Source organism: Gossypium raimondii, chromosome 10, assembly GCF_025698545.1.
Source record: "Gossypium raimondii isolate GPD5lz chromosome 10, ASM2569854v1, whole genome shotgun sequence".
Lineage (NCBI taxonomy): Eukaryota > Viridiplantae > Streptophyta > Magnoliopsida > Malvales > Malvaceae > Gossypium > Gossypium raimondii.
Window position 1 is genome coordinate 42754458 of NC_068574.1, and position 23987 is coordinate 42778444.

At 32.9% G+C, this 23987-nt stretch overlaps 2 protein-coding genes across 2 annotated transcripts; both read left to right on the forward strand.

The window, feature by feature from the left end:
* Window positions 1-6105: 6105 nt before the first annotated feature.
* Window positions 6106-8132, forward strand: LOC105777716 (uncharacterized). Its single transcript, XM_012601108.2, has 4 exons — window positions 6106-6358; window positions 6458-6559; window positions 6666-6792; window positions 7575-8132. Exons 1-4 carry the CDS (start codon window positions 6152-6154, stop codon window positions 7793-7795), a joined length of 657 nt encoding a protein of 218 aa, XP_012456562.1. The 5' UTR covers window positions 6106-6151; the 3' UTR covers window positions 7796-8132.
* Window positions 8133-8286: 154 nt separating this feature from the next.
* On the forward strand, window positions 8287-11080 carry LOC105777715 (uncharacterized). The gene is made up of 3 exons (XM_012601106.2): window positions 8287-10298; window positions 10397-10526; window positions 10616-11080. Exons 1-3 carry the CDS (start codon window positions 9183-9185, stop codon window positions 10840-10842), a joined length of 1473 nt encoding a protein of 490 aa, XP_012456560.1. The 5' UTR covers window positions 8287-9182; the 3' UTR covers window positions 10843-11080.
* The last annotated feature ends 12907 nt before the right edge of the window (window positions 11081-23987 follow it).

A 23987-nucleotide genomic window follows, 5' to 3' on the forward strand; every position in this document is an offset into this window, starting at 1 on the left:
AAATACCCTTTTGGTCGTTGCTCAATTTTGAAAATGAGTAAATTAGTCTCTTTCAACAAAAATTTAAAAAATTTCATAAAAACCAAAATAATTTTTAAAATATTACAAAAATTTAAAAATAAAAATTCTAAAGAATATATAAAAGAATTTTAAAAAATAAATTTGGGACCTAAATAAATAAATTAATGATTCAAGTTTATCATACTAAAGTATTTTAAGTTTTCTTATTTTCCTTTGAAAGAGTTTTCAAATATATATGGTTTCAAATTTATATGCTCCAAGATAGAAGTAGTTATATGGTAAGAAAATTTTAATTTAACATGTTTAATTTTTTAATTTAACTTGAATAATTTTATTCTATTCGACTTGAGTTAAATTTCATTTCATTCGTCTAGATTCGAGAAAATTTCAAGTTGAGTTAAAATGATAAAATGAGACTTATCAATTGATTAACTATATTATTTTCCACTCAATTTGATTCGATCAAATGCTCATCGCTAGTCTTAATGGTAGTGATGACCTATTTATTTATGTTGATATTATTTAAAATTATAAATTTAGATATTTTTCAATTTCACATTGCTTTATTTGACCGTTAGATTTGCATATTAATATTTTTTATATATAAAAAAGAAATTGTTGAAACATTTCAAATAGATTCACTTATAGATGAATTTCATTAGATGAAAAAATGATATATTCTATTTTTATAAATTAGATCTATATGTTATGAATATCTTATTAAGAGGATGTCCATCATGATAAAGATAAAGTTTTGATATACTTGAAATTCTAATAGTTATTAGAATTAGATCTCTACTTCTTTTATACTTCTTATGCCTATAAATAGAGACTCTAATGAAGCATTGTAATCATTCCTTTTAATCAATAAAGTTCATTCTCTATTGCTTTCATATTTTCTTTGTTCTTTATTCTCTCTATCTCTCTTTATTTTATAACACGTTATTAGCACGATTCTAAATTTTTTTTTCTAAACCCACCTCGTTCTTATTTTTCATTTGATACCCCCCAAAATTTTTTTTGAAACCCATATCTCAATTGCTTTCTATCCTTTTTTTAATCCCCCGTTGAATTACTTTCATTATTTTTCTAACCTAGCATTCAAATTGGTTGCTTGGCTACCCAAAATTGATGAAAAAAGAGGGGTTCAAACTTGTGCAGCGATTTGCTTAAAGTTATTGGGAGGAAACGAATTTAATTTCTCTATCGACTTAAGGTAATCCTAAATTTTATATCACAATTTATTTTATGTTATTTCCTTTTTTTCTTAAATACATTATTATAATTACATTTGACAAATAATATGATTACTATTATTTTACTAATATTGTTTTATTTTTTTTAGTGATTATAATGTCAAATCTTGCCAAACTTGAATTTGCGGCCCTAGACATCTCAGGCAAAAATCATTTGTCATGGGTGTTAGATGTTGAAATTCACCTAGATGCTAAAAGTCTAAGGAATACTATAGTAGCAAATAAAGAAGCATCTAACCAAGACAAGGCAAAAGCAATAATTTTCATCCGTCATCACCTACATGAAGGATTAAAAGTGGAATATCTCACTGTGAAAGACCCTCTTGAGTTGTGGAAAATTTTGAAAGAAAGATTTGACCATCAAAAAACAGTGATCCTCCCTAAAGCTCGTTATGATTGGATGCACTTACGGTTGCAAGATTTTAAGACTGTAAGTGAATACAATTCAAAACTTTTCAAAATTAGTTCTCAATTTAAATTATGTGGAGAGAACATAATTGATAAGGATTTGTTAGAGAAAACCTTTTCAACCTTTCATGTTACTAATGTGCTCCTGCAACAGCAATACCATGAAAAAGGTTTTAAAAAATATTCTGAATTGATTTCATGTCTTTTAGTGGCTAAACAAAATAATGAGTTGTTGATGAAAAACCATGGAATTCGTCCCACTGGTACTGCACCACTCCTTGAAGTGAATGCTGCAGTACACAATAAATATGGAAATGAAAAATATAAAGGTCGCGATCGTGGTCGTGGTCGTGGTCGTAGACGTAGTAGGGGACGTGGTCGAGGACGTACTAGTAACCACTATCATGGTGTTCATAATAGTGGTATTTCTAACCACCAGAAAAGGAATAGCAATAAACGACAAGAAAGAGGTAGTCAAAATAATCTTTCAAAGGTTATTGAGAATTTATTTTACCAATGTGGTATGAGGAGGCATTGGGCACATGCCTGTCGTACGCCTGAACATTTAGTGAAACTTTATCAAACATCTATTAAAGGGAAGAAAAAATAATATTGAGACAAATTTTACATCCAAAAATGACGAAATAGAGGCAAAAAGGAGGGTGATGTAATTCATGGCCTTAATGATATAACTCACCTTGATGTAACAGATTTCTTTGAGAATCATTAGAAAAAGTTGGTGTTATTTTAGCATTTTATATTGTTTTTAAGTATGTTTCATTTTTTGCATAAAGAATAAGTTGGTGTTATTATGTTATTTTAAATATGTTCATTTTCTTGATTAAAAAATGTATGTTTATTTATTTACTTATTTTGCAAGTTATACATATTCATAAATATTTTAAACGTTTCTAATGTTATATTTTATTTATTTTATGAAGAATATGAATGATCAACAAAATTTTGTTGGATCCAAAATCAATGGAGACATATGTCTTCTTGATAGTGCTACAACACATATGATACACAAAGAGAAAAATATTTTCTCATTTAACAATAAGTGATGCTCATATTAATACAATCTTGGGTAGTTCAAAACTTATTGAAGTCTCCCAAAGAGCAATTATATTATTACCTAAAGATACAAAATTTGTCATTGATGATGCTTTATTTTCCACTAAGTTTTAAAGATATTTGTATTAATGGATATCATATTGTGACTATGAATGAGAAAAATATTGAATATCTATATATTACAAATGTTGAATGTGGAAATAAATATGTTTTGGAAAGACTACTTGCTTTTTCATCAGGTTTATATTATACACATATTAGTGCAATTGAGGCACATGTTACTACAAACCAGAAGTTTGTAGAACCACATACTTTTACTATTTGGCATGATCGGTTAGGCCATCCCGGATATATTATGATGAGAAAAATAATTGAGAATTCAATTGGACACCCATTAAAGAACCAAAAGATTCTTGAATTTAAAGATTTCTCTTGTGATGCTTGTTCCCAAGGTAAACTGATTATTAAACCATCACTAGGTAAAGTTGGGATTGAATCTCCCGTATTTTTGGAACGTATTCAAGGTGATATATGTGGGCCTATTCATCCACCATGTGGATCATTTAGATATTTTATGGTATTGATAGATGCATCTAGTGAATGGTCACATGTATGTTTATTATTGACTCACAACCTGGTGTTTGCGAAAATACTTGCTCAAATAATACAATTAAGATCATAATTTCCAGATTATGCAATAAAAACTATCCGTCTTGATAATGCTGGTGAGTTTACATCTCAAGCTTTCAATGATTATTGCATGCCAATTAGTATAAAAGTTGAACATCTTGTAGCTCATGTTCACACGCAAAACGTTTTAGTTGAATCGTTTATCAAACGCCTCTAACTAATAGCTAGACCATTACTTATGAGAGCAAAGCTCCCTATTACAGCTTAGGGATATGCTATTTTGCATGTAGCAGCACTTATGCGCATCAGGCCAATAAGTTATAATAGATACTCCCCATTGCAATTGGCTTTATCATCATTATCTCAATTAAATCATCGTACAAGTCAATGTAAATAAGAAGTTCAAAGGATCATACATTAGCGAAACATCGCCAATCAACTGTCAGATTCATTTACTGACCTACAGAGAATTACAAAATCTCACATGCCAGCTAAAAATGCTCCAATACGAATTGATATTCCAATAGGCCAAACTATTAGTACAAAAGAAAGTAATCCATGCCTAAAGCATGGAAGACCAGTTGGTTCCAAAGATAAAAGTCTTCGTAAAAGGAAAGGAGAAAATACTCAATGTGATTATATTATAGAGACAAGTTCCCAAGAAGAGGCCAAAGATATAACTAATTATAATCATAAAACCCCAAAAGGGATTCAGGTGCCTGAAAATGATGATAATGAAGAGATCTTGGTAAGTTATGTTACTTCAAAGAAAAGATGGAAGCAGAAAAATATAGTTGTTGACAACAATTTTGCCTATAATGTTGCTATTGAAGTAGAAAAAAAATGATGATCCTGAGCCTAAATGTATTGATGAATGTAGAAATAGAAAAGATTGGCCAAAATGGAAAGATGCAATTCAAGCAAAATTGAATTTACTTTTTAAACGTGAGGTTTTTGGACCTGTAGTCCAAACACTTAAAGGTGTAAAGCTAGTAGGATATAAATGGGTATTTGTGAAAAAATGAAGTCCTAAGATATAAAACACAACTTGTAGCACAAGAATTTTCGCAAAGGCTCGACATTGATTATGAAGACACATATTCTCCTGTGGTGGATGTAATCACGTTTAACTATCTTATTAGTCTGGTGGTACGTGAAAAACTTGACATGCATCTAATGGATGTTGTTACAGTCTATTTGTATGGCACACTTGATAGTGAAATTTATATGAAAATCCCAGAATGATATAGAGTTTCTCTGGAAAATTATTCGATCAGATTAAAGAAAAGTTTATATGGATTAAAACAATCTGGACGTATGTGGTACAATCGCCCTAGTGAATACTTGTTAAAAGAAGGTTACAAAAACGATCCAATTTGTCCATGTGTCTTTATAAAAAGGTTTGGATCAAATTTTGTGATAATTGCTGTTTATGTTGATTATCTAAATATTATTGGAACTCCTGAAGAACTTCAAAATACAGTAAATTGTTTAAAGAAAGAATTTAAGATGAAAGATCTTGGAAAAACAAAGTTTTATCTTGGCTTACAGGTCGAATATTTAAAAGATGGAATTCATGTTCATCAATCAACTTATACGGAAAAAAAATTAAAGAAATTTTACATGGATAAAACACATCCATTAAGTACTCCGATGGTTGTACGATCATTAGATGCGAATAACGATCAATTTCGTCCTCGCGAGGATGGTGAAGAGTTTCTTGGTCCTAATCAATTTTCACCAAAATTATTCTTCACCCATGATCTTGAAAAAAGAGGTGATATAAATGTTCAACAAATTCGTTTTAGTGAGAATGTAGCAGATCTTTTTATTAAGGCATTGTCAACTTCAACATTTGAAAGACTACTACACAAGATTGTAATGCGTCGACTCAAAGATGTAATGTAATGTTGCCATAAGGGGAGTCTAAAAACAAGTTGTACTCTTTTCCTTTAACTAATGTTTTGTCCCATTGGATTTTCCTGGTAAAGGTTTTTAACGAGTCAACTTGTAATAGAAGATTGTATACTATTTTTCCTTTATTATGTTTTTTATCCCACAGGGTTTTTCTTAATAAAGTTTTAACGAGGCACATTATCTACCAATGGACATCCAATGGGGAGTGTTATGAATATCTTATTAAGTGGATGTCCATCATGATAAAGATAAAGTTTTGATATACTTTAAATTCTAATAACTATTAGAATTAGATCTCTACTTCTTTTATACTTCTTATGCCTATAAATAAAGACTCTAATGAAGCATTGTAGTCATCCTTTTGATCAATAAAGTTAATTTTCTATTGCTTTCATATTTTCTTTGTTCTTTATTTTTCTATCTCTCTTTATTTTATAATAATATACATATTCTAAAATTATTTTAGTAATAATTATTTAGACTCAATTTTCATTTGCTAGAAATTCAAAGCTTAAAATATGCTATTAATCTTTATACTTTTCGAAAATTAAGGATTTAGTTATTATACTTCAATTTCATGGAGTACAGGGATTTATGTCATATTTTAACGAAACCCATTGGCCAATTTATTTTGGATCCTAAGTGACGATTGCTCTTTTAGAATATAGAGACTAATTTGCTAAATAGTTTGTTTAACCTTAAAAAAATTAAAAAAGAAATTAGAAAAGATAATGGGCCTTGGCCTAAAAGGGCAAAGCAGGCCAGTAGAAGAAAAAAACCCTAGAAAACCCCTCCATGTCTACCAAGCTCTTTTCTTTTAGAGGATGAATGAGTAAAGGAGAAAAATGGCTATAGAGAGCTACGTGGTGGTTCACAATATAGCAAAGAGGCACAACGTCGGAACCCTAGCTAGAAGCGCCACCGCCTTTGGAGTCACCGAACTAATCTTAGTTGGCCGCCGTGACTTCAACGCCTTCGGCAGCCACGGCTCCACTTCCCATCTCCGTTTCCGCCACTTCCATTCCCTCACCGACGCTCGCCTCTTCCTTAAAGTAAACGTCTAACCAACCCATTTCTCTAAATCCTTATTTCTTAAACTTTTTCAATTTGGATCCTAATTTGCTTTTGAATTTTTTTTACTGTATTTTAAGGAGAAAGATTGTGATATTTGCGGGGTTGAGATCACAGAGGACGCTGTTTCCATAACTGATCATCCTTTCAAGAAAAGCACTGCTTTTCTTCTTGGTAATGAGGTAAAGTTAAAGCCCATTTGCTAAATTTAGCTAAAATTTCTGATTCTTGGGTTTTACTTTTTCCTTCTAAATTTTACAATTTCTTTTGTTCTTTAATGTTTTACAGGGAACAGGGCTTTCAGCTAAGGAATGTGAGATATGTGATTTCTTTGTTTACATTCCTCAATATGGAGGTGGCACTGCCTCTTTGAATGTCACTGTTGCTGCTTCCATTGTTTTGCATCATTTTGGAGGTATTCCCAATTTCAATCTAATCTTATCTTATCTTACGTTATAAATGTCTTTAGTTTTCATTTCATGACTTCTTTCACAAGTAAAGTTGATGATGGAGAAAGTTATGTTTTTCTAAGGATTGTTGGGAAGATTAGTATGCCTGCCTTAGATTTTAGAGAACACTAGTCAAGAGTCAAAAGATCATGAACCATTAAAATCATAAAGTTCTTATAAATAGTTTTTTTCTTTCCTATTGGATTGGTTATCTAGCAACTAGTATAAGTTGTGAGGCTCATATTCACGTGTTTATTGTATGTACCTAGCTAATTCAACTTGGTTCTTTTACTTGAAACAATTGGACATTAGCGCCTTTTTAAGTGCAGATCACTTCTTCCTATTATCCATTATACGAAGCCAAAGTTAAACTAGAGGTTTCCTCTCCATAGTGTTTCTTGACTGTTGTCTAGATTTTGTTGCTTATGTCCAACTTGTGGTCCTTGTGGTATCAAAAGGAGGATGTTGAACATGTTTCACTTGTCTTTGAAGTGGATACTAGCCTTTCTCTTAAGTTATTTAGGCAACCTGTTTGTTATCCTGTTGGTCTTCTTAACTATGTTTTGGTCCCACACTTCTTTTTTCTTGAAGTAGTCATGTTTGACACCCGTATTTGATGCAACATACTGATACTGGTATGGGACATGACCTTCTAAGGATCCATTAAATACGTTAAAAATTTAGGAAAAAATGAATATACCATTCCTATTCTGAGTAACATAGCTTTTTAATATGCGACCTTGTGCAGTTTGGGCAGGTTTTTCAGAGAGAATCCGCGATGGGAACAAGTTTGTTGTGGCTGAGAAACCTTTAAAACAGGTGAGCCGAAAATACTGCACAGAAACAGATGATCATATCATTGAGGAGCGAAAATCAAGAAGGGAAAGTGCTTCCAATGGATTCTTTGAGGATGGAAAAAATGGTGTATCTTCTTCCAACCTTTTGGATTCATTGTTCCCTGATGAGTGATTGAAGGATTTAAATATAGATTTGACCCTGCAAACCATACAATGTTCACCACTAAACATTAAAGGTAATTTGGTTCAATGGTCCAACCTATTGAAAATTGTTGTTAACATGTGGCAAACAGATTCTAGCTAACCATGGACCAAAGTGAAGTTTGATTATTGAATGAAGTTCCTCTGTGAATCCATGGAAAAGTTTGCAAAGGGACCCCTTTTCAGAGTGACAATAATTGAATTTTGTGTTACTTAATTGCTTTGGTTAAAGCATCTTCTGTAATTGTAATGGTATTTTCACATTATTGTTTTGTACTTTACAATAATTGTTTCTTTTTTTCTTGGGATATTTTTGTTTACATACGAAGTCAACAAGATGTAATATAAAAGATGCCTTAGGACCCCAATACCAAGGATTAAAAACTCATGGGGTGGTTCATTTTCAGTGGACAGCTAACAACTTAAGACCAGACATGACTATGTGTAACACGTATTTTGTGCCCTAATTTGAACGCGTTTTCATTTGTGATTGTCAAGTCTCTTTTGCATTTAAACTAAGCTTAATGTCTGATATGAGTGTGTGTTTGATACAAGCATACCAAATATTTTCTTTTGATTTTACAGTGCATATTAATCTGAATATATTTGATCCGAATATGTATTAGGCCTGTCGATACAAATTTCAACAAAAGAAGAGACAAATTTCAACAAAAGAAGAGTTAGGGAGGAAAATGTAGTGGTGTTATAGGAGATCTTTTATTTGATATTTATAGGATTTACTTGTTTGGTAGTGGTGATGCGTCTGTTATTTATGGGGTGATACTTCTTGTTTGGTAGTGGTGATGTGGCAAGATGGTTATTATCATGGAATATGCGAGGAATATCTTTTGAGGAAGTATGGGATTGTTATGCTTGGATAGAGGCTCTAGTGGTTTTTGAGGAGAGTGTTCACACTGAAAAATGTGTGAAAAATGGATGGTTAGACGGTGAGAGGGTAGCTTGATGAAAGGGGATGTTGGGATGTTCTCTCTCACAATGAGTGGTCTTCATAGCAGATAGTTTTGGGAGGCTGAACAGTTGAGGGCAGTTCAGCTGGCGGGAGGTGAAAAATTGTCTTCAGGTATTCATCTAGTACCTTTTGAAAGTGAGACGTGTTTGGTCTAAATGGCAGGATAACAATACCAATCAAAAACAAAGACAAAGACGAGAACCTTGGTTTGATATCATTGGTAGCAGTTAGTTTAGGTTTGGCGTGTTGTTGAAGGAGATCAACAATCTTAGCGCGAATTTTCAACTCCCGCCACACTACTTGAGGGGGCAGTTGAGGGTCTTTTGTCCTTTTAGCTACTTTTTTTTCAAGTCTTTGCAATTTGCACCCACATTTCCACTTTTCTCCAATGCAGACCAGGAAGATTCAACAGTTCTTTTGCAGTAATCAAGGGTCTTCCATGTTGAAGGTTCTGAGAAGAAAACTATGGCATCTTTGCTCGAGAATTCGGTGGCTGATGCGCAAGCGACCGAGGCCGAAGGTTATCATCCGGAGATTGGGGAGGTTGAACTCCAAAGTTCATAGAAAAGGCGACGTTGGAACGAAAAGTTCTGACATTGATTTGTATGGAAACTTGGGATTTTGTAATCCCCAAAGGCCGATAAGAATTGCAACGTTTAATGTTGCTATGTTCTCTCTTGCACCTGCCATTTCGGAAGCTGAGGAAGCCGGTTTATTTAGCTACAGAGACGATGATTATCTTGGATTCAAAGCACCGTTTGAGTTCGACGTTCATAACAAGTCTCCGAATTGTTATCCCAAGAGTATACTCAAGCAATCTCCCTTGCATGATTCCCACAACCAAAACAAGCTCTCGAGATCAAACCTCAAGGTTTCAATCAACCTTCCTGATAATGAGATATCTTTGGCACAGAGTAAAATTCTCAGCTTCATCGAAGATGTAAACGAGGGCTCATCAGACACGATCACTGGCCGAGTCAATCGGAGGAATGTCATTATGAGATCCCCGGTTTGTTTGCCTTCAAATATGATCAAATTCTGGAACGAAGGTGGCTCGAAAAATGGAAGAAGCATTGCAGAAGTGCTTAGAGAGCTCAATGCTGATATCATAGCTTTACAAGATGTGAAAGCACAAGAAGAAAAAGGAATGAAGCCTTTATCTGATTTAGCTTCAGCACTCAAGATGAAGTATGTTTTTGCCGAAAGTTGGGCTCCGGAGTACGGAAACGCGATCCTCTCGAAATGGCCGATCAAACGATGGACGGTACAAAAGATAGCCGATGACAACGATTTCAGGAATGTGCTTAAGGTCATCATTGATGTACCATGGGCTGGAGAAGTGAACTTCTATTGCACCCAGCTTGATCATTTAGATGAAAACTGGAGAATGAAGCAAATGAAAGCAATAATTGAATCAAACAACACTCCCCACTTATTACTTGGAGGCTTAAACTCTCTGAATGCATCAGATTACTCATCAGAAAGATGGACAGATATTGTGAAGGTAATATTCATCTGTTTTTAATATTGCCCGAACTCTCCATTTTTCTTAAAATACCCATATTCGACACTCACCTGAATCCCGGGATGCTGATATTGCAGTACTATGAGGACATAGGCAAGCTAAGACCAAGAACTGAAGTAATGAAACTGCTGAGGGGAAAGGAGTACACAGATTCCAAAGACTATGCTGGTGAATGTGAACCAGTAGTCATTATTGCCAAAGGCCAAAGTAAAATGATCAAATTATCATAATGTAATTTATTTTTCTCTCCATTTTTAATGTCTTTAACTATTAACAGTTTCGAGTTCGATCTTCAGATGTTCAAGGAACCTGCAAATACGGGACGAGAGTTGATTACATCTTAGCCTCTTCGAACTCTCCGTACGCCTTTGTTCCGGGATCGTACTCTGTGATTTCGTCGAAAGGGACTTCGGATCACCACATTGTTAAGGTCGAAATTGTGAAAGAATGTGAGAAATCTCAGCAAAGTGTCATAAAAAAACATAGGAAAACTGCACAAAAGCTTGTGTGCTTAACCAACTGAAGCTGCTTTGGAAGCATTTCGAACATAAGTGCTTGATATTTGAATTTATATTTCTCATCAAATTTCTCCTACATTCATGTATGAAATAGATAAATTGCATGTATATCAGTATTTATTTCTGATTCCTAAACATCATTTCTCTGAAATTAATGTAAGATACATAGATAAACCTTGCATTTTATGATGAGCTGTTTTTTATTATTATTTTGTAATAAAAATGTTTTATCTATATTTGGAACAGTATGTGTTTTCTTTTATTTTGATAATTAAGAGAAGGAAATGAGGTTGTTTAAGATTGAATTCAAGCTCTCATATTTATAACATAGTGTTATTATCACTCGGTCAAGAGATTGTTGACAAATACAAATAAATGATTATTTTAATAATATAAAAAATAAATAGGAAAAACATGTTAAACACTTCAGAAAACAGTGAAAACCCAAATAATCTATTTCAAACCTTTTGTGAATGTTGGTAATTCAAATGTTGTCTTGGATTTATTTTAATTATCTCTTACCAATTCTCTCCAAATTGTCCTTGATTATTTCCAACACTTTAGTATGAAATATAGATGATGCTAAGTCATTTGGTTGGTAAACAACCAGAAGCCAGAAAGGCAAAGGCAGGGGTCAAACATTGGGCAGAGTTTCAAAAAGGCTTATCATCATCATATTATTATTAATTTAATAATGATAAATAAATGAATTGAAATGACAAATATTAGTCACAACATAATGACACGAAAAAATTATTAAAGCATGATATCAATAAATTACATAAATATGGCATAAATATACATAATATAAGATTTCCTTCATCTACCAACATGAGAGGGAAAATGAAAGATCAGTTTTGTGATAGAAGGTGGGTAGTCAAAATAATAAAACAAAAACATGGCAGCTTAATTCCTATGCCGTTAAAGATTTCAGATGCAGGTCCTTAATCTAACAGTTGTTCCCCCGCCCCCTCTTTAACTATTAAAAAATTGCTGCTATTTGATATTCATAGTGTACCCAAATTAGAAATTAGGTTTGTTGATGCTACAGGTCTTAAAGACTGTTTGGAGAATGTTGTTGCCAAGAGTTGTTAAATGGTATTTTCAAATCTTTGGAAAGGTTTATGCAGAATTGCAGTTAGTAATATATGGTTTGGGCCTTTTTGGTATAAGGGAGGGCCTTTATAAAGGCTTGGACCTTGTTGCAATGAGTAAATGCCCCATTGTCTAGGCTCCAAAAATAGAGTGGCAGGTAGTCAAATTATAGGTGGTTCAGGTTGATTTGATGTGATCAATTAAGGTGACGCTTGATTATAGAAAATTGGTATTAAGAGATAATAAGATAATGAAGTTTTATCTTTCGAACAATTTTTTTAAGATTCGGTGAGTTTTCTTCCAATAAATTTCTTTAGTGAAATAAGATTGCGTCATTAAGGGATATTTTATGTAGGTGTAACAATTGCCCCCTCAACCTTCCAAATTGAGAGGGAGGTTATAAAGTAGTTTGTCCTAAGGTTAATCACAATGGGGTTGTGCTTGATGAGGAGTAGATTATAAGGACATTTAAATTCTCAATATAATTACTATTTATAATGGTTTCTTCATTTTTTTCTTGTATTATACTTGTGTCTTGTGTATTATTGCTTGATTGATGAACTATGTGACATGATTTTTTTTTATTTGTTCATCATACGCTTTCTTCATTCCTTGGTGGGTTAATTTTGTCATTTAATTTTCCCATCCAAATAATGGTAAGGGGGACTTCATAGGGTCTTTCTTCTAATTTTCTATTCTTTTCTTTAGTTTGTCATTACTATTCCTTTTTCCTCCATTTTTCTTGAGACAAACTTTTAGCAATTTTCCTTCCATGACGAATAAAATTCACTAGCAGACACTACTGCAAATTAAAGATGTAGCGATAAAAACTGACAACATTTACAAAATAAATGTAGTTTGGAATTAATGGTTTGACAGCTAAAAGGCAATACCTGTTTTGTGGCCAAAGAAGAAGGCATTGTTCCTGGCATAACATACTCGCTGTTAAATCCTGAATCTCTGATATTCCGACCTTAGATCCTGTTAAATTGGTATCAGAGCCAGCACTTTAAAATTTTCTTTTATTGGGAGACCTAATTGAGGGAGAGAGATAACTCCAGGAAATGAATTCTAGACCTTCTACTTCAAAAGCACCAATTTCTTTACCTTCTTTTCCTTTAAAATCTCATTCTGCAAAAAAAAAATATCCTCATTGTAACCTACTTCACAGAAGAAGAAAAGGTTCAAGCCACAGACTTGCCACTTGTAAATCCATATTCTACCTATCAAAAGCCTAGTTTTTCTCCAATTAAGAGTATAAAGTCACTAATCAGTACCAGTCGCAAGAATGTTCGAGAATATGTTCAGTCCTCTAAGTTTGATAAGCACCTGATTTGTGGAGGACAAGAGGAACAAGTTGTTACTCTTGAAATACCTTCAAACTTCCCACAGGATTGGATTCAACATGGGTATTCACATATCCATTTTGGTGCAGTCAGATTTGCTCTCAATTATCATGGAACATCTGGAAAACCAGTTGTGTCCAGGATTGCTCTGCTAGATTCCAGATATAAAAGATATCAGGATGCCTGTATTTGGATAGTTGAAGCTACTCTAAATTCAGGGATGGCGCTGGTGACCTTATTTTCTAATTTTACCATGTCCCTTCAAGATCTAAATTTGTTGGATGCTTTAAAAGTTCAAATCCAGATCATTGGAGCTAAGATGGTTAAATCAGCAGTTACAGCGACCCTTCACTATCAGATAGTATACAGGGTTCAAGATCATACCTTTAAACTATCAAATCAAGGTTCTGAAGATTCTCTTCTCATTTCTGTCAATACTAGAGAAAAGCCTCACTGTGTTCATGTACCAAAACAAATACCCAAGCAAGAGTTGTTGAAACTTTTGCTAGAAAAATAGGTAACAAACTATGAACAAATTCACTAGCATGATCAACCTATCAGATCGACCAAAAGTCAAATCATCACCAAATCTGATGGAACTAGTGAAGTGCGATTTGATCATAGTCATTTGAGACCATAACCTACACCACCAATCTTCCCAACACAGTTGCTGCTGCAACCTTTTCAACCTGGAAGTTTAGGACCAGAGTCAGCTCTTATAGAGAGTTTTCAAGCAGATGGAAAACCTCTATATCACTTTAAAGATCCTATTACAGGACATTGTCCATGGGATCTTATGTGTTCTTGTTAATTATGCCAAGAATTAAACTTTAAAGACTGGGTTACTAGTATGTATAATGAAGCTTACAAGCCTCATAAGAAAAAATCTCACAAGAAATCAACACAATCTGAGTTCTATAAAAGGTGGATAGATGGTGATCCAAATATTGGTCCTTTGGATGAACATAATGGCAAATTTTTCTGTCTTGTGAATTATTTAGTAGACAAGCCCAAGAATCCTCTAAAAGATGAAAGACAGTTTGTAATGGCCTAAATTCAAGGTTATCAGAACAGTGGTTTCGTAACCACAAATCTGATTTAAAGATAAATTTATTTTAATATTTTTGTATGAATATTGATATGATAGGAAAATCGTATGAAAATATAGATAGAAGAATTTTTACCGATTTAGTGGTTAGTTAGAAAAAGAAATTATTGAAGAAATTGGGTAAACCAAAGTATTGAGATCTCGATCTTATAAAACTGAGTCAAAAATATTTTTATAAATATTTATGAAATGTTAGTAATATGGTATTAAAATTTCATTAGAAAATTTTAATGTTTGGGTAGTCAATTAAGTAAAAAGGACTAAATTGAAAAAGGTGTAAAAGTTACTAGAAGGATTAAATAGCTCAATTGTTAAATGAGGAGGGACATAAATTGTAAATAAGCCAAAGCGAGATATTTTGGTCGGCATAAGATGAGAAAAGTTAGGAGAATTAGTGAAATGAGGGTAAAATGGAAAAATAACAAATTTTACTAACATAGAAATGGGACCAAATTGGAATATCTAGAATTCTCTTCATATTTTCTTCATTATCATCAGCCAAAAACGTCCTAGGGGTTTATTAAAGCTATTACTTCATAATTTTTGCACCAAGTGAGTTAATCCTTGCCTTTTTCTTGAAATTTTTGTGTTTCTAAGACTTTTACAACTAGGTCCTATTACTAAATTCATTAGTTTTTGATTTCATGGATGAAATTGAAAGTCACTATGGTTGAGTTCTGTAAGTTTATGATGAAATAGCATGAAATTGAAGCTTTAATGTGTTTATGAGATGATTTTATTAGGTAATTTCAATAGAAATTGATTTGTAGGACCTAATTGTGAAAAAAATTGGAATTAAAGTCTAGTGCTAAAATTCTAATTTCCAAAGGTTATAAAGTAGTTTAAAGTGATAGAATAAAGTGTTAATTGAGAAAAATCAGCTCAATTGAGAGGTTAATTGACCAGGGATGAAATTATCATTTATTGAAAGCTTAGGGGAAAAATGATAATTAACATCATGCACTAAAACAGTTTTGGACAGCAGCAGTAGTCTAACTTTGAAAAATCACTAGAAATTATAGAGATCGAATTAGAGAATGAATAAAATATGAAATTAAAGCTTATTGAGTTTAGTTTCTTATAAAAGAAACATGTAAGCAATGGAATTGTAAATCATAAGATACAATAGATTTTGTGAGACAATGTCAGAATGAATTCGGGTTCCCTGTTCTGACTTTGGAAAATCATCAAAATTTGGAGAAAAATAATTAGGGGCTTAAATTCATATTTTTAAAATCCTTAATGAGTCTATTCTCAAAATAAACAAACGATAACATCATCTGAATTCTGTACAATGAGATAAATAATTTTTAGTGAAAAGGGGTCGGAACTATCAAACAGTGAAACAGGGGAAACTTTAAAGAATAAACTGTACTTATTGGCTAAACAAAAAATTCTGAAAATTTTATGGTAAGAAGATATGTGAGTCTAGTTTTTAGCGGATCTTAATTTGGAGTTCCGTAGCTTAAGATATAAATAATTTAGTGACTATGACTCAGTGAGACAGCTTTGAATGCACTATAAATAATAATGGAATTATAGAGAATGTTACATATGAACATGAAATGTATTAGATTAATGATTAAATTTATTTATTTAGATCCAAAAAATTCAAATACGAAGCTAGATCGAGGAAAATAAAAAGTTCGAGATTAGTAGATTTTTGTTTACGAACAAGTATCGAGGTAAGTTCGTGTAACTTGAATTATATTCTTAAATGCTTGAAATGTTTGTTATTGATGTGAACATGATTTGAATGTTCATTGTATGAAATTTGATGAATCATTGATATATTTGATAAAAAGGGGAAGAAATCCCGGTTGAATGGAAGGAAAATTTGATGGATCTCTGAAAAGGAATTAACGGTAAAAAGGATCTAGCCCGGACGGGTGATCCTATTCTGATATAGCCCTCCCGAAGAATATGTGGAAAATGGATTTAGCCCAGACGGGTAATCTGAATTAGGGTCTGAATTTAGCCTGGACTGGTAATTTAGATCCAAGCTCATTAGAGTAATTGTGATTGCAGGGGATTTAGCCCTGACTGGTAATCCCAACAATACTCTATGAGTTTATATTACAGGAGATTTAGCCTAGATTGGTAATCCCGCTGTAAGGATGAGGTTCGCAGGAGCATGCTCTCTGAAATGGAAATGTGTACACATGAATATGAATTGACGGACCTGGATTTGTACACTAAAGTGTACCTCTGAAAATCCATCAAAATTCTGAGAAATTCAATGGGATAAATATGGAAAAATAACAAGGGAATGGAAATCGTGGTATTGATGAGCTCATCAATCATGGTATATATATTATTGATACATGAAAATTATTGAACTAACTTGAATGTTGAGTTTGTACATGTTAAGGGAATAATGCATTGAATGGATGTATGAATGTTTATTGCATTTTATTGAAAATATTAGGTAAGTATAATTCTTGTTACATGAGCTTACTAAGCACAAAGTGCTTACCCTGTTTCTTTTTCCCCTGTTTTGTAGTGTTAAGAGCTCGGAGGTCGGATTCGGTCAGAGCCGCATCACACTATCAACCTCAAGATCTTGGTATATAAAGAAACTTTATTTTGGAAATCAATGGCATGTATAAGCTAATAAAGTAAATGTTAATGTGAAATGAATGTAAGGTTAGCCATTCGTATGGCTAACAAATTTTGGTTTTGGTATGTGATGAGGTTATCTTATGAATATGTTAAATCTATCTTGCAAATATGTTGAAATGAATTGGTTGTGTTGGATTGGTCTCGGTTTAAAATTGCAGGGAAGATTAGATATTTATAAAGGGGTTATATTGAGTTCAAAAAAAAAAAGAACTTTGGGATTTTGCGAAAAATTTCTTATGGTTTTGATTTAATGCCAGTTTGGTCCCGATGTATGTTTTGGGCTTCGGAAGCCCATCCAAGGGACGTCATGACATGTTTTGATAAATGAATATTATTTAACTCGTAAAAAAAATTTATTTGGTGAAATCTGGTAATGTCTCGTACCCTATTCCAGCGACGAATACGGGTAGGGGGTATACACAGTTTCCCTCATCACCTCTATCACCAAAGAATAAACCCCAAAACCAAAAACAATGGCTGGTCAAGCCTTTAAAGCAGCCATGTTATAAAAGGATCAATAAATGGGTTAAAAAACAAAATCAGATCCAATCTTGTTCTCAACAAGTACAGACTCCAACTCCAATTCAGAAAATTCCAAAAGTATGCATGTATCAAACGACATTTTCCTATGATCAAGATTTTCCTCCTCTTGTGGAATTTACCAACAAGGAGTATATTCATGCTCCAAAAATTCCTTCAAAGTTACAAGAAAATCTAGAACGGAAACCAACCAAAATAGCAGCGGTAGAAGCCACTCTCAATTGGCAGACAGAAAATGCTTTGGCTCAAAATTCTACTTTAAGAAAGATAGACTTAAAGGTCAATCAAATTGACTCGAAAGTCTCCAAAGTTGAAACCAAAGTTGATGAAAATTCCAAGATGATTAAAGATCTTATTCAGCTTTTCCAAAAAAGACTGAAAGAAGTTGCCAGTGAACCTGCAGCGCCAGGTCAAGACTTTTTCTCTCATCTTGCACAAAGAGAAAAGGAAGAACAAATCTGGATATTACAGGAAACAGGCAAAATACCTTCTCCTAGCCCTTCTAGGAATGATATTGAATTATTTCCTTCAATAAGACAGTTGGATAATCCTCCACCATCCAGAAATCAGATATTAGTTTTCCCCTCTCCTGAAGAAAAGAAAAAGCCCAGTACTTATGATCTGTTTTAATAGATTAAGGCTCAGAAAGAAGCATAAAAGAAGGAAGCAGAAGGAAGAAAAAAGCAGAAAGAAAAGGCTTTGGGAAAAAAGACCTGTTGAAGAAGAAAGTACAGGAAAAGTCATTCTCCACCCAGACAAGTGTCAAAATTATTGATGATCTAGAATGATAAGATTTCTTATAATAATCCTTTAACAAGCTTTTTAAAGGATTACAACAAAGAAATGCTTCCAAAAGTATCCATTTTACAAAAACCAGAAGAATCTCCCATTGAAGAGTCATCTTCATCAGAATCTATTTCACAAGATTCTGAGTCTTCAGATGATATTCTGAAATTGATCTACAAGTAATGGCCACGACACAACCAAACGTAAAAGTAGAAATGTTAGATGAAGAAATGAATGAAAAAGCTGTAGAATCTTCAAACACAAGGCCTCCACCTCACATTTCAGGCGGAAAAATAATATTCACTCAAGATGACATTTCAACAAGTAAATGGCCAAAAAGCTAACTAAAGAAAGTCATTACAACATCCTAATGGAGTTTGTCTCCAGATTTACTGGGATGTTAAGAGACTGGTGGAATTTCATAAGCTAAGTAGATCAAATGCAGTTTTTAGTGTTAACAGATTTATCACAAGCAATTAGGATTATCCATAATCACTTTATTGGAAGTCCTGAAGATCTGTTAACTCTAAAAAGAAGGGAATTCTTCAAAAGAAGATGTTTCTCATATAACAAAAGAGATTTGTCAAAGCATTTTTATGGAATGACTAAACTCTTTTGTGCTCTTGGGTTGGATCAAAGTCTTAAACAAACAGTTCTTGCATCCATTCCTGATCCATTTCAAGTTGCAGTTAATCAGAGTTTACATAGGCAAGGCAAAACCATTCTTAATTTAACCATGAGAGAAATCCAGCAAGAAACATATATAACTTTTGAAGACTTGTGCAATAGGAGAAAAGTCTTTAATGATTATCTTCATGGTGACAGAATATTAGACAAAGCCTGTGATGATTCTTACCTCAAAATCAAGTGCGGAAAAGACAGATCTTGTCATTGCCCCACTAGAAAAAAGAAACATTTCAGAAGAAAGAAGATCTTCAACTCTCCAAAATCATTCAGAAAGAAAGGATCCAAATGGAGATTTCTTAAAAAGAAAATATCTTTTAGAGGAATTAAATCAACCCGTTGTTATATCTGCAATTAGAAAGGACATTTTGCAAGATCATGCCCCAACAACAAAAAAGGAGCAAAAATGATCCAGCAAATCTAGCAAGAATCTAGAATAAAGATTGACAGGGATGATGATCTTGAGCCTCTATTCTCCTTTGATGATGAGCCAAATGAACAATCACTATGTGCAATTCAAAGTTTCGAATATAGTGACTCTGAGTTCTCATAAATGAGATATACATGATGCAGTCCCAATCCCAGATTCAGTCCCAAATTCTCTCAACGGCCCAGGTTTCTGTTCCTCATATTCTAGTTTCAATTTATCTTGATAAATACAGTAAACCTATTACTGTCATTGCTTTTATTGACACTAGAGCAGCAAAAACAATCATGAATCCAGAAATCTTGCTACCAGAATGGTGGAGACCACATCTCCGTTATTTTAATTCTACAGCAGACAAAGTGTTTGTAACACATTTAATGAGCAAACCCATCAAGATCCAGTTTTTCCTAAGGTGTTCTGTCACTACAACAGTTTTAGGGTCAAAACTTCCTGGTAAAGATCTTGTTGTTGGCTTTGATCTTTATACAAAAGCTAAACAATTAAGAATTTTTCCAGAAGGATTAAGGTATAAACAAATGTTTAAAACTTTGTCCAAATCCCTAAATTATTTATAGTCCACTCAGAAAGAATCCAAGAGATTGTTGAAAACTTGAAGAAAAGATATTGTGCAGATTCTAGAAAACATCTTGAAGAAAAGAATTTTGTCAACAGTTGCAACAACAAGGATTGATTGAAGTCTCAAATTCACAATGGGCATGTGAAGCTTTTTACGTTAATAAGAGATCAGAACAAACAAGAGGAAAATTGAGGCTAGTAATTAATTATCAGCCTCTTAATCATTTTTTTCAAGATGATAAGTTCCCTCTGCCTAACAAAAATTCATTATTCTCAAGTCTAGTATAGGCCAAAGTTTTTTCCAAGTTTGATCTGAAAGCAAGATTTTGGCAATAGGGCATAGATCCAGAAGAAAGACCGAAAACGGGTTTTTGCATCCCAAACAAACATTTCCAATGGACAGTAATGCCTTTTGGGCTTAAAACTGCTCCATCACTATTTCAGAAGGGCATGATATAGATTTTTCAGCCTATTATGAATCAAGCCTTGATCTATATAGATGATATCCTTCTTTACAGTGCAGATCAAGAACAACATGCCAACCTTTTGACCCAATTCAAGCGAATAGTTCTCCAGTATGGAATCATGCTTTCAGAAAGGAAAATGCAGATCAACAAAGAAGAGATAGAATTTTTCGGTATGAACTTTAAGGATGGAAAATATCAGCCTGGTAAACACATTGTAGAAGAATTACAAAAATTTTTGGCTGAAAAGCTATCTAAGAAACAAGTTCAAAAATTATTAGGAATTGTAAATTATCTCAGAGATTTTATGCCAAAAATCTCTAAATTTACAAATCCTTTAAGAAAAATGTTGAAAAAAGATTCTCTTCCATGGGACGCTACAAGTTGTAGCATCTTAATGTTGAAAAAAGATTCCTTCTTATCTTCAGAAGAAGGAAATACCAATCTTTCTCTATATAAAGAGAAAGAATCCTTAGTTGAGGGGTAGAGAACCTTTCAATAAAATATTAGTAGGTTTTAATATAAACATGTTTTTTTAAATATTTTATGTTCTCTTTCTCTTCAATTTAGGTCGATCATTAAAAGAAAATCTCCCATGAGTTTAAAAGTATGCTCTATGCTTGCCACACAATGGATCCTGCACAACAGAAATTAAACTTAGACCAGGGGTACTAATTGACACTGGATTTAAGGAAGTATTTGGAATTAATGGTTTGACAGCTAAAAGGCAGTGCCTGTTTTGTGGCCAAAGAAGAAGGCCTTATTCCTGGCATAACATACTTGATGTTAAATCCTTAATCTCTGATATTCCGACCTTAGATCTTGTTAAATAACGTAAATGCATAAAACACTGTTAGAAATAACTCTATAGCAACTTTAAAGAGAAAAATGTCGCTAAAACTTAAAAATAGCACCAAGTCTTGAATTACCGTGATATATTTTTTGGCGCCATAATTTTTTGCAGCGTCTATAATAAGGACCATTGGAAACGATTACTACTTTTTGTGGCGTTTAGGTAGTAAACACCGCTAAATATATTTATATAAGATAATTTTACTTTAAAATTTTTATTTTTCACATAAATTTAGTGGTGTTTCGGATTAAAAACGCTACAATATGTTAGGTAATACTAAGTATAAAAAAATAATTAGTTTATAACTAAGAAAAAGTATAAATATTATAAATCATATAAGTAAAAGAAATAATATTAATTTAGAGGAAATTAATGTGGATAGTGACATTAGTTTAAAAATTTTTTTATGAACAAAGAAAAGTGATAATTCCTTAAAAAAATGATAATTTATATCATAATTTAGATAAATATTTATGTTATAATAAAAATGGTATTTAGCTGTGTTTTAGGGCAGAATGCCGCAAAGTTACATTTCAATGGCATTTCTCAAAAGAAATGCTACAGAATCTTGCCTTTGATACTTATATATAGAGATGATTAATGGAAAACATTGCAATAATTATATTTTCAATGGTGTTTTCGCTTGAAAAAGCAGTGAAATCCCCATTTAGTTTATATTTTTTTGTTCTAATGGCGTCATTTGGTCCAATATTTACATTTAGTAGTGTTTATGGACAAAACGTTACGATCTACACATTTTAGCAGTGTTTAATTTGGGAACCCTCCTTTAGTGGTTCAAATTTTCCTCAGAGGACGTTTTTTGTATGGTATTATAATTAGCTACATGTTGTTGGGAAACACCGTGAAATGTATGTTTTTCTTCATCTTCCGTAATTTGATATGTCAAATTAGTTTCTCTAGAACACTTGATGAGCTTGTTCTCAAGCAATTTATGAGTCTTTTCTAGCTTTTTGTTAATTTTTAGTTTTTAGTATTAATGATCGTCTGTTTTTATTTTTAATCCTTTTGAGACTCAAATTGGAAAAATGGTGCCATTGGGAGTCTAATGGTGTATTTGAGTTTGTGTAGGGAGACAACTATAACCAAACCATGAGGAAAACTACAAGTGATGTGGGTGTCACGACACTAATGCTAGGATGTTGTGATAGTAAGCCTTCATCACCTCAGGGGAGAAAAACTTCAACAAGACACCAACTTGGAGCAGTCCGTCAAGGATGTCGCAACACTAGGTGTTCTGTGTCACGACACCGACTCGAGGTCTCGACTCTAAGCCTTCAAGGTTGCGACTCCACTAATGATGGTTGAATTGAAAGAGCCAGGGCCACTATCGAAGATGCTGCGACATGACCTACCACAGATTGTAATGGTAATTTAAGTACTTTTCGGCACTTAACAAGCTTTTTTTATAGTATTAGTAGCTTAAATCTAAAAATTAGCAAAATAAGCATTTTTACGTAGTTTTTAGTATTTCAATGACCCATTAGGCTAACTCGGGCCTCGAGAATGACTAATGGGCTATTTGAGTGTGTAGGGTGCAATTTTAGGGCAAAAAAATACAAAGAACGACTATCGTGTCTCGACATGGAACTTCGAAGCTAAAAACGAAATCCTAGGATGAAATAGGGTTGTGTGTGTTGTGACACAGGCTGCTATGCGACTCAAAAATTCTTTCATGCGATGGCTGCGATTTTTAGGGCAATTAAATGTCTTTTTCCATCTTAAAACCCTAATTGACATTATAATTGAAGGGGTACTTTAGTATTTTGGACTTTTACCTAGTTTTTGCCTATATAAACAACCTTATAACCTCATTAGAAGTGGGAGTCGACTTAGGGAATCACCCTAGGGAGTTGTCGAATAATATTTCATACTTTTAATTTTCAATTTTCTTTAGTTTTTATTTTAGTCTTTATTATGTTCGCTTAATCGAGATTGTTCTAATCCAATGTGAAGACGATTGCGAACAGAGATTGCTCCGGAACTGCGCTTCCAATTATTTATTAATGAGCATTATCTTTATCCTCTTTCTTTTATTCTTTTATTTATATTTTCGTTAAACCTGATCAATTAAAGTTTGTATGAATATTGGAATAAATTCTTGTGTTTATTTATATCTTACATGATTCGGTTATGGAACTGATTAACTGATTAGCGAGTAATTAACGGATAAATGTCCTTAAACCCTAGGATTGATGATTCTAAGAATTGATCTAGGTAAACAAGGTCGAAAGATAATGTTACAGAGTAAATTGTAATTTATCCTAGTCAAGAAAGCGAGGCCGAGAGATAAATGAGTTTTGGTTGATGAATTAATCAGCTGTGGCTGACTGGTAATATTGGTTAGTTAATAATTAATTCATTAAAAACAACTTGAGTTCTGAAGTTAATTACAACACCAAAGCAAATTAATCTTCTACCTGTTAATTGATCATAGGTTGGGGGCTCGCATCATTGACACTAGGAATAGGAAATTCGAGTAGGTTAATCTAGGATAATTAATTTCATTATTGTAATAGATACTTTAATTTGGATTCACAGTACTAATTCATGACTCAATTATATTAGTAATTATTTTTGGTAATTAATTTAATAATAGAATTCCCCAATCTACAATCCCCTGGGTACGAT